General features: G+C 38.3%; 1 protein-coding gene across 6 annotated transcripts in view; it reads left to right on the top strand.

Annotated features, from left to right (window-relative positions):
* The window catches only part of ERC1 (ELKS/RAB6-interacting/CAST family member 1), a 348,818-nt gene that overhangs the window by 120,098 nt on the left and 213,065 nt on the right, over positions 1 to 15,655 (top strand). For all 6 annotated transcript variants that reach the window (XR_003001538.1, XR_003001537.1, XM_024733026.1 and 3 more), the window contains one exon: positions 8,959 to 9,094. Coding sequence is in view for 4 of the 6 variants with exons in the window: in XM_024733026.1 (XP_024588794.1) it covers positions 8,959 to 9,094 (136 nt within the window). In the remaining 2 variants the exon portion in view is untranslated. The remainder of the gene's footprint in view (positions 1 to 8,958; positions 9,095 to 15,655) is intronic.

Here is a 15,655-nt window from a genome sequence, read left to right as displayed (position 1 = left end):
AGTATTTCCAAGTTAACGTTATCTTCTCATGTATTCCATTTAAAATGTGTGTAACCAGATGAATATGTTTACTATTATAATTAGATATTTGACTGTTTTAACTGCATCCTGAAAGTTTATTTGCTTAGGTTGACCTAAAATTGTTTTTGACATTTTCATTGGGAAAGTGGGTTTTATGTTTGTGATTTTATATTGATATCACAGTATATTCAGGCATCAATGGCACAGTATAACCTGAGAATATAAACCTACATATTTAATATTCATATTTGTAAATATTTTTTCTGTAAAGAAATCCCAAATGGATCATTCAACTTAATGTCTTCAGAAATCTCCCATAGGGAAATTAATATTAATCTGTATATAGATTTGGCGTAAACTAGTATACAGTTCATGAGGAAAATGGTTCCTTAAAGCATTTCCTTACTTTTATTTATTATTTTTTTTATTTTTGCGGCACGTGGGCCTCTCACCGTTGGGGCCTCTCCCGTTGCGGAGCACAGGCTCCGGACGGGCAGGCTCAGCAGGTCCAGCCGCTCCGCGGCATGTGGGATCTTCCCGGACCGGGGCACGAACCCGTGTCCCCTGCATCGGCAGGCGGACTCTCAACCCCTGCGCCACCAGGGAAGCCCCATTTCCTTACTTTTAAATTTATAGTCATGTATCTTTGATCCACGAAGGGCAGTGTCAGTGAATGTGGTCTTGACGTAGTTGGAACAGAGGAGAAATGAGTGTGGTGATTGTGTGTGCTTTCTTGAGGGAGAATGGGTTGTGTTTAAAAAAATGAAAAGAAAAAGGGAAAACAAGATGCTGCGAGTGTTATAACGGAAGGTGACTCGTTCTTTATCTGATCCTGCTGGCTTCAGCTTGCTTTCTTGGGGGGGCCGCTTGTTTCTTTCTTCTTCCTCCGAGATGAATTTCACTGATTTCATGTAAAAGAAGAATAAATCACACAGCTTTACATAGTCAATTCTATTAGGCCATCTTCCTAAAGTTTCTTGTGGGCACAGCACCTTATAATTTATTACAGTCTTGATAGAAATTTTGATGGTTACCTCAAGTTTTTACTTTACACTGGAAACATTAGAATTATATATAGTTATTCTATATGCAGATTTTTTTTCTCCTAAATTTATTTCCCAAGAGCTAAAGTTTGATGCCAAAGTGAAATAAGGCTCCTGAACTGTAAATTAGTTAAAAAGATCCTTAAGGTTGCTCGCTCTTGACAGGAATAAGCTTCATTTTTCTTTTCTCAGGGATTTTCTTGTGTCTCATATAAAGCTTTGCATCTATATGAGATTTTAGTGAGTGTCATTGTTGATCTAAAATTATTCTAACGTAATGTGTCATAACCAACAAAAATAAAAAAGAGCATTGTGAATAGTCATTTAGGTAAAAAGTTGGCCTCTCTTTGACTTTGAACATTGTCTGCGATCTGCACTGTTTTCCAAATGCCAAAGACCCATGGATTTTTGTAGATCCCTTCAGGAATCTGTAAGCATCATAGGACATATAAAGTATGCCCAGGAGGTGTGTCAGCAGACCTACATTCTTCTCACGGATCCACCATGTATTCGCTGTGTGGTTGTGAGGAGTTTTGTCTGTCATTTTGTTTCTCTGTTTTTCATCTATTTATCTTATATAATGGCGATCATAAATCTTGTTATCCTTGCCTTTCATTATTCTGAAAATGAATTTTAAAAAACTCTCATTTTAGTACTGAAATATTAGAAAACATTAACGTGCAAGTTGAAATGGTGCTTGCATTCAAGAAATAAACTTCTTGTTTTAGATGCTTAAAGTAAAATTTAGATCCTGAAGGTAAGCTGGATGGCGCTGGCTGTTAGAAGTCTTAAGTATTTGGAGGATATAATATCGATACTATTTTCAATGAAATTGATTAATTTTTAGAAAGGGAAAACTGCTTGTTATGAAAAACAATAATGAACCTCAGGGGCTTCGTGCTACGGTAGGAATATGAAGCATGGCTACTTTGCACCTCTTTCTGCTGAGCGGTATCGGAAATGAAGTGAGGTTTGTAGAGCCACATATTCTTCACTACTGCCTTTAGATTGCACCATTGGGGGCGGATTCGACAGATTTGGAATGAGAAATAATGGGTGTAATTAGGAAAACATTATTTTCACATTTGAGAAAATTATTTCAGAATTTTCCAAATGAATCAGAGTTCTGTATTCTACAGAATAATTGAAGCTGTCAGTGTTTTTCTGCTTCTGCTCCTGGATAACTTGGGTCTAAGAAATGGACTGGGGTGGGTAAAGGAGTTGTCAGTTCTAAGATAGGTGTGTGTAGAACTAAGCTGACTGACGCTGTAGGATCACAGTTAGCTACTTAAACGAGAAGGGGAGCAGCTAGCCTTCTTTTCTTTTCCTTTGTGTTTAAGAAACGACTTTTTTTCCTGCCCTAGGAAATGGTACATTTTAGACAAAATTTGTCCCTTTAGAAAGTTTCATTAAGGTACAGTGATGTAACCTAGTATGAAAACACACTTGTTGAAACTCTGAAATTACTAATTTCGTTGCCAGTGCAGGGTCTGTGTGACTCCTTTCCCTTCTCTAATCCTGTGCCTTATATTTTGTCTATGTCCGTGAGTAATATTGTTTCTGAATATTGCCCTCACTAATTGTTTCTAACTTTCTCTTTCACACTTTCTTCCTGGATTTGCCGTTTCCTTCAGTCTCACCTCAAGGTCAGTATGCTTGTCCTAAAACAAAGATATGCAACAGAACATTGTATACTAACGTTGCCTTGAATTCCTATAAGCAACTGAAATGATGGAACTTATCCCAGGAACGAGATGTCTAGAAATTCAGTTGTGAGTGCAGAAAATGTCGTGAATCTTAGATTTATCGGAAGAGTGGATTCACGGTTCTGTGCTTCAAAAGATAGAGTGGTCAGAAAGCGAGAATCAGACTGACCAGGTTTGGACTGAGAGAGAAACGAGGATGAAAGGAAGCCACTAGAGGAATGAGGAGGTGAAAAATATTGCTTTAATTTTATTATATTTTCATCCAGAGACATTCTGGCTGTTATATTTGTAGGTAAAGTGCAGCATGAAGGAGGGAGGGAACATTGCCACAGTCTGTGGATTTTTATAAGAACCTTTGAATTATTTCACGTACACAAACCTACACAGACCCTTTCAGTTTGGGGTTTGTTTTGTGACTCTGCTGAATGGTAGAACTGGTGGTGACAAAAACAACCACCAGTCCTGCCGTTCATGTGTCAGAGGCTCAGTGGGAGAAGCTTTACAGGTTTTATTTCAGTTGATCTTCCCAGCAAGTATGTGGAGAGGTTCGTGAATTTCCACTTTTTAGGCAAGTAACACAAGTACAGAGTCCATTAAGTAGCTCTAACTCATCTGTCTTCATTAGTAAGTAAGTTAGTACAGAGTCCATTAAGTAGCTCTAACTCATCTGTCTTCATTAGTAAGTAAGTTAGTAACGGAAGCTGGCAGAAAACAATCAGAAACATGCATTTAATCGTTATTTATTTTGCATGTGAGCCATGGCAATGTAAATTAAGGTGTGAGAATTTCCGATAGGGTTCAGAAAATATTGCTAATACCACATGCGTTTTACCTACCAGCTATTTTCTAATAGTAACAACGTCATATGTGTTTACTGTTTATAAAAGTACTTGTCAGCATGTGGGTTACACAGGACAGATTGTTATTCTGATGAGGGTCTGAGATTAGGGAATGTGATTTCTACATCTAGGGTGAACCAACTAGTTAGTGGTGGTACTTAGATTTGAAGCCAGATATTCTCGTTTCAGCCTCAGGGCTTTTTATATGATATGCACTCTAGCCTAGGAATCAGAGTCCCAGATTGCTCAGGTGTTCTTAGGTAGATTTCTCATCTGTAATTTTCCCATCTGTAAAATTGGAGTAGTTCTCTAATATCTGAAGGGTTGTTGTAAACTTTGAATGAGTTAATGCAGATAGCACTTGGAACAGCGTCTGGCACTAGGTGAGCAGTCAGTAAATGGAGCTGCTATGATTACTCCTTTTTGCTTTTTTCATGGAGTCCTGTTCGGTCCAGGATACCATAGTACGGTGCCATACGTTTCAGTGTCTTTAAAACACTACACTGCTCTTGACTCCTGTCACTATTAACAGAAAGTGCAAAGCTGTGTATGTTATGTGTAGAAGATGATAAAAGAAGCCGTGTCCCTTCTGTAATGACATTTTCAGACTCTATTTTTCAGGTGCCGAAACTTCTATTCTAGGTAGAAAGATGAGGTTGAGGCTTTTTTTGGGAAAAAAGTTCTCTTTCCCAAATCTCTCTCCCTGATATTTCTTCTCAGTGCTTGACGATATTTCTGAAAAAGTCTTCTTACCTTTGACTCTTAAAAAATAAGCAGTTTGTTTGGGGTGTATGTTAAAAAAATAAATAAACTTTTGTTTCATAATTACTTATACGAATCTAATTCATGGAGGGGTTCTTAACCATCCTCTTCCTTCTCTCTACGTATCAGCAGTCTCAGAATGTCTCTCTTCGCTCATCCTTACCTTACATTTGTCAGTGGGACAAATGTCCCAGCTCTGTTCCGAGGCTAAATTTCTTGTTCATTCCTTCCCTCTGACCAGTTTTCAAAACCTTGTTCCATAAATTGAATCCTCCTTCTCCTTATTTCCCTGTTTCTCTTCGCTTTCTTCCCACTGACTCTCCCAAACATAAAACATATCCTGGTTTTCCCCATCCTTAAAAAGACATGGAAGCAATCCTTCCAGTGTCTTTTCGTTGGTTTCAATTCACTACAGTATCTTAATTTTACCTTTTACTTTTTCTTTTCTATTTATTTGCACAGTTTTTGAAAGAATCATTTATGCTTGATGCCTCCACATTCACACTTCCCATTTATTTTCCAAAGCAATATAATTTGGAATCTTTTCTCAGTGCTGTGCTAAAATTGCTTCACTGGTACTCTGCCAAATTTAGTGGACTTGTCTGTCTCGGGCCTACCGGCCTTTCTGGTGTGTTAGATTTTTGACTCTCTCTCTTCTTTTTGGAGCTCTGCTTTTTAATAGTTTATGTGGCATTGTTTTCTGCTAGCTCTCTTACCACCTTGTTGACAGTTTTTGGCCTGTTTTGCTTTTCTTCTTTTACATGTTTCTTAATTCTTGATGTTTCTCACGTTCTTTTAAAAAATTCCTTTTTCATCTCCATTATTGGTCACCTGACTTGTTACTACCAAAGACGCAGTTTTGTTTTGTTTTTTAAACATTTTATGGAACCCTACTTTGAATAGACCATATTCATTATGGAAGAAATCTTACAGTATTTACAATAAAAGTAGCAAGCAAGCATTTTAAAAGTGATTTTCCAATTTTCTACTCTAAATATTTTCTCCACATTGTAGTAAAACAGTTAGGGTACCACTTAAGTAATTCCAAGTCTGACCACAATTCAGCTTTAGGAGAAAAATATCATGAAGGCTTTTGACTTGTATTTGGAGGACTTTCCTCTCTAACTTAAGCTTCAAGGGCTCTCATAGTTTTACTGGGAAGTTTTATCACTTTGTTCTGTATTTTGATTTTTGCATGACAGATTTTGATCTAAATGTCTCCAAACAAAACCTTATGAAAGGCTCCAGAAGAATTTGTCCATGGAAGTCATTGGTGTAGACATAATTCTCTGAGTTACAAGTTAGGTTAATTATAATATTCTTAGCTGATTCATTTTTAGTTAACAGTAAATGCCATTAAACTATACTTATTTCTAAATAAGTTTATTTTTCAAGTAATAAAAAATATAACAAGTTTTGTTTTTCCAGTGGCAAGGATCATTTTGGCTGTAATATATAAAAAACCCTCTTGTCATTCCAGATTGGAATTCAGTACTTTTTTTTTTAATATAGAAGCATTTCACCATTTTAATTACAGTTTTGCCAAGTCCAGTTGAATAACTCATCAAGAGAATATAATTTATTGATGGTTTGAGATTGAATTGGATATTTAGACTACTTCATTGTATAACTTTGGGCAAGGTACTTATTCATTCAGTGTTTTAGCCTATTTTGTGTTAATAGTGACAATTACCTGCAGTGTTGTATTTTCGTGTCTCCACTGAGCTTTTCCATTTTGAATGGATTTGTTTCTGCTCTTCCTCCCCTGCCTTCCTCTGTCCGCCTTTCCATTCAGTACAGAGCAGAGATTTTATTTAGAGTGACGATGACTAAAGATTCACACTCTGTATCCTTAAACACACATCTCTTTAGTTCCTGTTCAGTGACATTAGCCCCAGAGAATGAATACAAAGAACGAATTCCATGTTTAGATGAAAAGACATGATTCAGTCCATAATTCATCTTTGCTTTTTATTATATAGCAGCACCTTCGGCTAAAGGCAAGACATTCAGGAAGTTAGGCCTATAAATGTCATCTCTTTCACTCTTAGATCTAAACAGATTAAGCGCAATATTATTATTACCCATGTTTTATTTAGCAGTGGCCTTTGCAGACCTGTCTTCATGACAAATGTTTGGAATCTGTGGGATGCTTCCTACTAATCGTGTTAAGACCAGAGTCCCTGTATTGTTATGTAATAAAATTTAAATACTTTATGACTTGCTCAAGTACATTCCTGTTGTTACAGCCTGTTTCATCTAGTTTGTTGAAAGAGTTCTACATTGATTTCTAAAATCAAACTAGATCATACAACCATTTCTCTGCACATTTTAGAAAACTTTTTTCATTATTGACCGATGCTACTCACTAAAACCTCATAAGATGTCATTCACAAAAAGAAGTCTAGTAGAATTGTGAGGGCTTAGTTATTTTCTTACTTTTCAGCCAAAGTGTTCAGGGCTCTATAGGCCAAGAGCATTTCTGACCCTGTGGGATCTATTTACAAGGAGTTCAACGTATGGGCAAGAGTTTATCATCTGAGAGAATGATCTGTTGTTAATTGCATTTTTTGCTTCCATTTGTCATTCTTTTGGCGTTCTTAAATACCTTTGTTGTTCAAGAGTATATTTCCTAATTTATTTTCCTCTCAAGCAATAATATTGCCTGGAGTTTTTTGTAGTAGGCCACGTAAGCACAGTGTAGCCACACCTCTGTTAACTAACTTCTCCTCAAATAAAATAGTGTTACTGTTTTGGATGATTCATTGATAGAAATAAGTGTGTGAACACAGACTTGTGCTGATCTACCTAACTCTTCCACTGAAGAGTATTGAATTTCACGCCATTATGCGTTGAGAAGTGGTAAATATTGCTTTTCTAGATAGCAGTCGTAGATAACTACCTGGTATTCTGTAGATGAGCTAAAGATGGCAAATTCAATAGAGAAGGGAGGAAAGACTAATGTTACAATTCGTCAAGATTTGAGTTTCTCTAGGGTTGTCAGATTTAGCAAATAAAAATGTGAGATGCCCAGTTAAAATTGAATTTCAGATATACACTGAATATTTTTTGTGTTAATATGTCATAAATATTGGGACATACTTATACTAAAACATTATTTGTCGTTTATCTGAAATATGAATTTGACTGGATATCCTGTATTTTATCAGACAAACCATGATGATGTAGTTTGGAGATAAAGCAACTTTTATAGAATGTGTTGAGAGGAGACCTCACCACAGGCTGTCATTACCTGATTTAAAGGATGTTAATTAAATATAGACCATGGTGGCTTGTATGGTCTCATTATTAGGCATAGTTGAATGAATTCTAACTGTTGCATCCTCCCTTTGATTTGTTTCCATGAATCCCCTTCGATTTGTTTCCAAAAGTTTGGAAATCTGATTATATCATCTCCCTACATAAAGTCTTACACACTTAGGATAAACTGCACCTTCCTTGCTCAGCACGATATAATTATGTGGCTTTCGTTTACCTTTGGCTTCCTTTTCCTTTGTTCTGCTGCTCCAGCTTTAAGCTGCAGTCGTAGTGAATGTAGCTTCTCCCAACGGGACACGTTCTCCTTTTATCAGGGCTTTAGTCCTGCTGTTCTCTCACCTAGTAACCTTTGGAAAGTTCAGAGGTAGATCGTTTTCCAGGAAGCTTTTCCCGATCATCACGACCACCCCTGACCCCTTTTCTGGGCACTTTCTTATAGCACTTAGTATACCCTGTATGTGCTTGGATGCCTGGGGGGTGTTTGAGAGCAGGAACTATTTTTATTCATGGATTGATATTTCTCATGCCTGGTACATGAGAGAGGTGTTTAACCGAATACTTGTCTACCTAATGAGTAAGGAGACTGTAAAGAGCTTCACAGACTGTCAAAGCATAAACAAATGTAGATCCTCTTGCATTCCAGAGCCCATGTTCTCCTGGGCAGTGCCTTAAACCTATTATTTGATTGGTAATCATGATTGCAGTCTGGTGAAATTAGTCTTCTTTACCTGTGACCTAGCACCTGGTCTAGTTTTCTTCTCTGAGTGTGGAGGCAGTGGAGTTGGATAGGGGGCTTCAGAAGTAGACAGGGTGATCTGTTGCTTAAGCTGGGGCCCTGGATCGTTATGTGACTGTTTTATATACATATATGTTATATATAGCTTTTTGAAAGTTTCAAATATTTAATAACGGTAAAATTAGAGTTGTATTACAAATCTTTCTTAAATAGCCATTCTACAGTTTCATAGCATTGATGTCAAGAGGCTGTTTTCATATTTCCAGCAAAAATCTCTGAATTTTATTTCCTTTTTCTGCCATTTCACACTATCCCATGCCTTTTTTTGGTTTGTTTTACGATTTCATTGTGCTTCATAAAGTACACGCTTAAATACGTGCTCCCAAAACGCCCTGGTTAACAGCTTGCTGCCATTGGTGGGAAAGAGCATTGCAGTGTTGGGGGATTGTTTTGCAGCAGGAACTCTTGCTGGTTCTCAGCTGTTTTTGGAGGTCAGTGGTGTAAGTCGGTGAATAAACATTCTTTCCTGTGCGTGTATATGAAGAGCTTGATTTTTCTCCCCTTATCCACAGGCAAGTGAAAGACCAGAATAAGAAGGTAGCAAACCTGAAGCACAAGGAGCAGGTGGAGAAGAAGAAAAGCGCGCAGATGCTGGAGGAGGCCCGGCGCAGGGAGGACACCCTCAGCGACAGCTCCCAGCAGCTGCAGGTGGGCAGGGGGCCAGGCCCTGGGCGAGCAGGTTCCCTCCCCGCTTGCACGTGGCTCACTCTCCATCCTCCTCTTCCTCTCTTTCTAACCCTGCCCGCTGCCTTCCTCTCAGACCAGCTGTTTAGCAGTAAAGGGATGGCCTTAAATAGAAAAGGCAAGTTTTATTCCACAGCTTTGTTTGGAAACCTCAGCAAAGGAGAAGGTCTGTCTCCTCAAGGGGATCCCGCCTCCTTGGTAAGTTCAGCGTCCGTGTGATGAGCGGGGTCTGTTGAGCTTCAGGTGGTCAGCGTAGCGATGGGCCATTTTCCTTCATTAAAGTGCATTGCCGGTCTTGGTTTGTGCCTGGCTTCCTTCTTGGTTCCATCTTCCTTTCCTTTCTCCCCCCACTTTTCTTACCTTTTCCCCCCCTCCCTCTTTCTTTCCTTACTTTTAAAAAGTTTAGTTTAGAGAGTGTATTTCAGTCATACAGGATGTATTAAAACATACTTTTTTACTTCACTGGAGACATAATCGATGTTTGGACCTAATTATTCACAAGACTAAGTTAAACCAGACTCCATAACAAGAGTAGCAGTGACCGTGTAAGTGTCAGCTGTGTGCCCGGTGCTTGAAACCAGGGCCTGGGCATTCACTGTTTCTAACCTTCACTAGTCCAGAGGGGCAGATGGGTTTTTCACATTTTACAGATGAGGAAGTGGTCTCAGAGAAATGGAATTACTTATACCTACATGCACACAGCTTTCGTAGTGGCTCGACTGTGATTTTAACTGAGACTCCCTGGATCTCTCACCTGTCTGAATGAAAGTTTAAGTTTAGAGAATGCCATAGACGTGGTGGAAATCTCTAAAACTCCTGCCAAGACTGCTAGCCGCTGCCAGGTTGTCTTTCTCTCATTATAGTTTCTCATTGGTATGGTAGTGTTTATGCCACATTGCATAGCCACAGAAATCTTTACTGGAGAGATTTGGAGGAGTTATCTGTTACATAGAAACCATTGTTAGGCTTTATAACAAATTCATTTCTGACCTGAAAACCCGACTTTTTAATTCCCTTTTTCATTCCTCTTGTATATAACTTTGATTATAAAATACATACTCTGTATAGAAACAGTATAAATTTCCTCAAATACACCAACTTTTGAAAAAGCAGCATACCAGTTTTCCCTCACCCTTGCCAATAACGGTTGATACTATAAGTTTTCTTCCTCCGTTTTTATTTTTTAGTGCCAATCTGATGGGTGGAAAATATTTAATTTTTGTTTTAATTTATATTTCTCTGATTACCAGTGAGGAAGAGTATTTTTTCATGTCTTACGTTTTCATTTGTTTATTAATGTACTTAAATCTATCTCTGTCTTCCATGGTGGCTTTTTCCCTGTAGATTTTTTGCTTAGTTTATCCCCATTTTGAGAACATATAAATATTTACCTATAAATATTTTTAAGTTGTTTTGGGCTTTCATCGTGTCCCCTGCACTGGCAGGTGGACTCTAAACCACTGCGCCACCAGGGAAGCCCTGCTTTTTAATTTAAATAATTTTAGGATAGCTTGTGTTGTGAGGGTCTTATTTTTTTCTTCATTGCTAACAATTTCACTAGAGTATTTATAGAATATTATTTCACTGCTCATAAGTTTGAATTGACATCTTTATGGTTTATGAAATTGTTTAATAATTAGGCTGTTTCTAGGATTTCAGTTCAACCTGCTTTCTGGACTAGGATCACATTGTTTTTAATTATAGAGAATATTTATTTGTTTTATAAGACAAGCCCTTCTTTATGGCAGCGCCTTACCCATTTCATCTGTCTCATTCCCCCCACCCCCACCAAATAATGGTTTCTGCTACCAGTCTGTCTTTGTAAACCGAAGCGTGCCCTTTTAATCTTCTGTCAGGTGTTACAGTAACACCAAAAGTGCTTTCATAGGTCATCTCTTGTTTCCTCTTTATATAACCCGACAGATGAGTGAATCAGATTATTTGTTTATATATTACATGTAGACAAAACGAATTTAGAGTGGATGAGTGACTTTTCCAAGGTGTCTCAGTAAGTGACAGGTATTCAAGTTATGAAAAATGATAGCTGATGGCCATATGCAAGATACACATGGATGCACTTCATTCAGATCTGTGAAAAGAGCACTGGACTACAAGCGGGACACTTTGGACCTGATCTCAGCTCTTTTACTCACTAGCTCTGCTACTTGTTTCTTAACTGTGTCATTGCAAATGACAACCCAGTGGTGGTGAGTATCCCTAGGACCCTATTGTGATCTCTAAATATGAGTCCCCACTGAAAGACACTAGGGATTCTTGGAGAAATGGCTAATGGTAGAATCCATGGGGGAGTAGGGGAGTAGAAAAGCAATTGTTTGAGGATTTGTATTTTTAAAAGTTCTCATTATCTGAATTTGTTTTTGTTTTAAATTTCTGAATGTACATATGGGTCCATTACTGATGTTTTCATGAAATAGGTGAAGTGAAGGGAAAGAATTATTGTAGTATTTCCAGTATGGGCATAATAGTAATTCGAGGATTAAAAAATATTTTTTATCATGTTAAAAAGAAATGCTTTATAACTAATGTTTTGAACTTTGATGAGTAATGAATATTTAATCTTTATCAGATGCCACCTTGGCTCCCAAAGATTAATTATGCTTATCATGTTAATAAACACACAGTGTATTTTCATTTATTTGTGAAGAGTAAAGCTTGGTTTAAACTAGGAGGTTCGTTTTTGCCTTTCGTTATTCAGTGACTACCCGTTATGGTGTTAAGTTCCTTGGTGGCCTCGCTCTTACTGGTTACAGTTTGTCACAAAGCAGTGGTATTACTTTTTCATTTAACTTCCTTTATTCTGAGGAATAATACACATTTTAAAAAGTACATAAAGCACACACACACACCTACATGCACAGTGTGAATAATACATGTAAAGTGATTGTCTCAAGGAATTGGAATACTGCTGGCATCCCAGAAATCATTTATGTATTCCTTCCCAATCATCGTTTCTTCCCTTCCTTCATTATTGTGACTTTTATTGTTCTTTGCTTTTCTTTACAACCTGTGTATATATTTTTTAAAAGTATAGATTCGTTTTACGTATTTTTGCTTTACGTAAATAGAGTGATCATATTTATTCTTCTGTGGCTTCTTTTGTTCAACGTCATGTGTGAGGCTTATCCTTGACAGTTGTGCGTAGCATTTGCACATTCGTTGTCCTTGCTCTTCTGTGTGTTTTTTCTTTAATTCAAAATTCCATGTTTTATTTTGAAAGTGATCTGAAAAGGTATCTTCATTTTGTTCTAATTTTCCATTTTTAAAAATTCTTCAGGTGGAAATAAAAGTATTTCTTTTTGGCATAAAGTGAGTTTCGAGATAAGTTGTTACTTTGTTCTTGGCTCAACGTATTAAAAGTGTCCTGAAGAGATTAAAGAGATACCTTACGTATGAAATGAAAATGCTACCTGAGAATAGAGGGAATTGCGGGATCTCACAGGCTCTAAGCACTGCTGCTGTTTAGCGTGGCCTTAGTTGTGAAGGCACTCGACTGCATCCTGTTTGTACTTTCGTGATTTGAACAGTTATTACTATATTCTACATTAACTAGTCTCAAACTTTTTGGTTTTAGAAGCCCTTTTGTACTCTTCATAATTTGTAAAGTCTCCAGAGCAATTTTTTTATGTGGGTTGTAATTCTCATATACATATGCAGGTACTTACTGCCCCAGCTCTCCAATGTCTAGATGTATCTAAGGACACATCTCCAACAGTATAAAGACACATATACAGCTGACCCTTGAACAACACAGTTTTGAACTCGAGGACCCACTTATACACCGACAGTTTTCCGTAGTAAATACTACAGTACCACATGGTCTGTGGTTTGAAGCCATGGATGCAGAGGAACCTCATATGCGGAGGGCTGACTGTAATTATACTCAGATTAAGCCCCGTGTTGTTCACAGGTCACGTACACAAGGTTATTTGCTGTATTGTACTAATTGCAAAGTATTGCAGACAACATAATTGCTTATAGATAGGAGAGTGCTTGAGTCCACTGTGGTGCATCCACATTGGAGACTGGCAGCTCCAAAAAGGAATGAGGGAGATCTCTAACGAACTGATGTGGAGTGATCTCCAGGACATCTTGTCAAGCCGGGGCCGGGGGGGGCGGTGGTACACAAAAGACTGTCTGTAGTATGCTGCTCATTATGAGAGAACACACATATATCTGATCCTTTTTGCCAAAGAAAACAGGAACAGTAAGCTAGAGACCAGTTATCTAAGGGAGTGGTTGGGAGGGGATTAGTAGAAAGAAGGGGAAGGGGATGGGGGTGGTAGGTTTGAGGAGAAAGTGACACTTCTCTTTACCCTTCCCAAAAACTAGATAAAACCAGTCAAGGTGTGGGGCTGGGGGAGCCCCAGAAGGAGTACAAACCCTAACAGATGAAATCCAGTTTTATAAATGAGTAACATAACTGCCCTCTCAAAGAGGTGGGGAAGAAGGGAACGGACCTAAGGAGCTTTGGAAGCCATCTTCTTGAATACTGTGAAGCTAAAGACAGAAGAACTGTACATAAATGTCGTAATAATAAAGAAATAGATTGTAGGTAATGAAGGCTGAGTCTTTTCATTATTCAAGAAAGAATCATGAAAAAGCACCTGGGGTGCTAGACTGGAATCAGAGATACTAGTAAGAACTCATGGTGTTCAATTTATATGCAGACAGGGAGGTACAGAGATGCTGATGTGTGTCTGCAAAATGCATAACATCATGAGAAAATACCAGGCAAATCCAAATTCTGGGACTTTATACAAAATAACTGAGCAGTATATTTAAAAATGTCAAGCATTTGAAAGACAGGGAAAGACAGACTGAACACTGTTTTAGATGGATTGGAGGACACTTAGAAGAAATGTCAACTAAATAACTAAATGAAATGTGGGATCCTGGGTTAAATCCTGGAACAGATAAAGGACATTAGGGAAAAACTGATGAAATTAGAATAAGATTTTTTTTTTTTTTTTAAATGCGGTACGCGGGCCTCTCACTGTCGTGGCCTCTCCCGTTGCGGAGCACAGGCTCAGCGGCCGTGGCTCACGGGCCTAGCCGCTCCGCGGCATGTGGGACCTTCCCGGACCAGGGCACGAACCCGCGTCCCCTGCATCGGCAGGCAGACTCCCAACCACTGCGCCACCAGGGAAGCCCAGAATAAGATCTTCAGTTTGGTCAGTCATATTGTGCCAGTGTGAATTTCCTAGTTTTGATCGTTGTGCTGTGGTTATGTAAACTCTTTACAGGAGGCTAGGTGAGGAGTGTATGGGAACTCTGTACTATTTTTGCAACTTTTCTGTATGTCTGTAAATAGTTCAGAATCAAAATTTTATTAAAAATAGTCATTGACTCTGTATTTCCTCAGCACTTATAATCACCCACTTCACTTTCCCATCTCCTTTAAACAAGTGAGTTATGAATTTCAGAAACATCTTACCACCAAACGTAAGATACAGGATAGATATCTTGGGCTTTTTTCATATACCATCTCTAAATTTGCAGTGCAGATATTACTGTGTTCTCCATATTGTTTGACATCCTAAAGCTGTCATTTAGTTTAGAATTAGTTTAGCAAGTTGACTATTCCAAAGATTTGACCCAAATCTTAAAGCCATGATGATATCGATAATAGACCGTTATTATCAGAGTTGATATGTCTTGACAAGTCTCTATCCCTCCAAGATGTTAGGTTTGATTTTGCTCATTTTCTTTAGACATACTTGATGTCTTGCATTTATTCAACATACATCTATTGGATGCTCTCTAAGTGTAGAACTCCGTTGCTAACCTTTGGTTGTGCAGTTACGAAAAGGCATGTTCCCTACCCTCTGGAGCATATTGTCTCATGGAGGAGAGTGTAATGATAAAACTAAGTGGACAAGTAAGTAGAAATTATGGTAAGTGCTGTGAGGAAATAAACCAGGCACTTGAAAGATAGTGGGGGAGGGAAAGATGGTGGGCAGCAAATTTAGGTAGAGCCATCAGAGATGTCCCTTCTGAGGGTATGACATGAAGATGAGGTCTTAAAAAGCAAAGCAGAGGAAACAGTGTTTAAAGTGGAGGGAATCCCTAAGGTAAGAAAAACCTTACCTTAGGTTGTTCGAGGACCAGAGTGTGGTGAGTGAGGTAGAACACAGGCACCCGTGTGTGTTAGTAACGCCGGACCTTGTAGGCCATGTATGAAGTTTAAATTTTATAAGTAGCGAAACACCTTAAGTAAATATGGACAGGATATGATTTGCATTTTGAGAGTACTGTTTTTTCTGCAGTATTTGGACAACGGATTAGAATGGGATAAGAGTGGTTATGAAGAAAGTGTATGTCAGTAAATATGTCTTGCACACCTGCTTTGTGTAAATAGTGATGATGAACACCGTCCCTCCTCCAAAGGAGCTCAGATCATAGTAGGAGGCCCTGTAGTAATAATGAAGATGAGAGGTGATGATAGAGGTTTTTGGAGGCTCGGAAGAGAAAAAAGAAGAGAGGGTGGATTTGAGATTTGTTACA

The sequence above is a fragment of the Neophocaena asiaeorientalis genome, unplaced genomic scaffold (assembly GCF_003031525.2).
Source record: "Neophocaena asiaeorientalis asiaeorientalis breed wild unplaced genomic scaffold, Neophocaena_asiaeorientalis_V1.1 scaffold150, whole genome shotgun sequence".
NCBI classification, from domain to species: Eukaryota; Metazoa; Chordata; class Mammalia; order Artiodactyla; family Phocoenidae; genus Neophocaena; species Neophocaena asiaeorientalis.
This window is presented reverse-complemented; position numbering and strand designations above follow the sequence as displayed.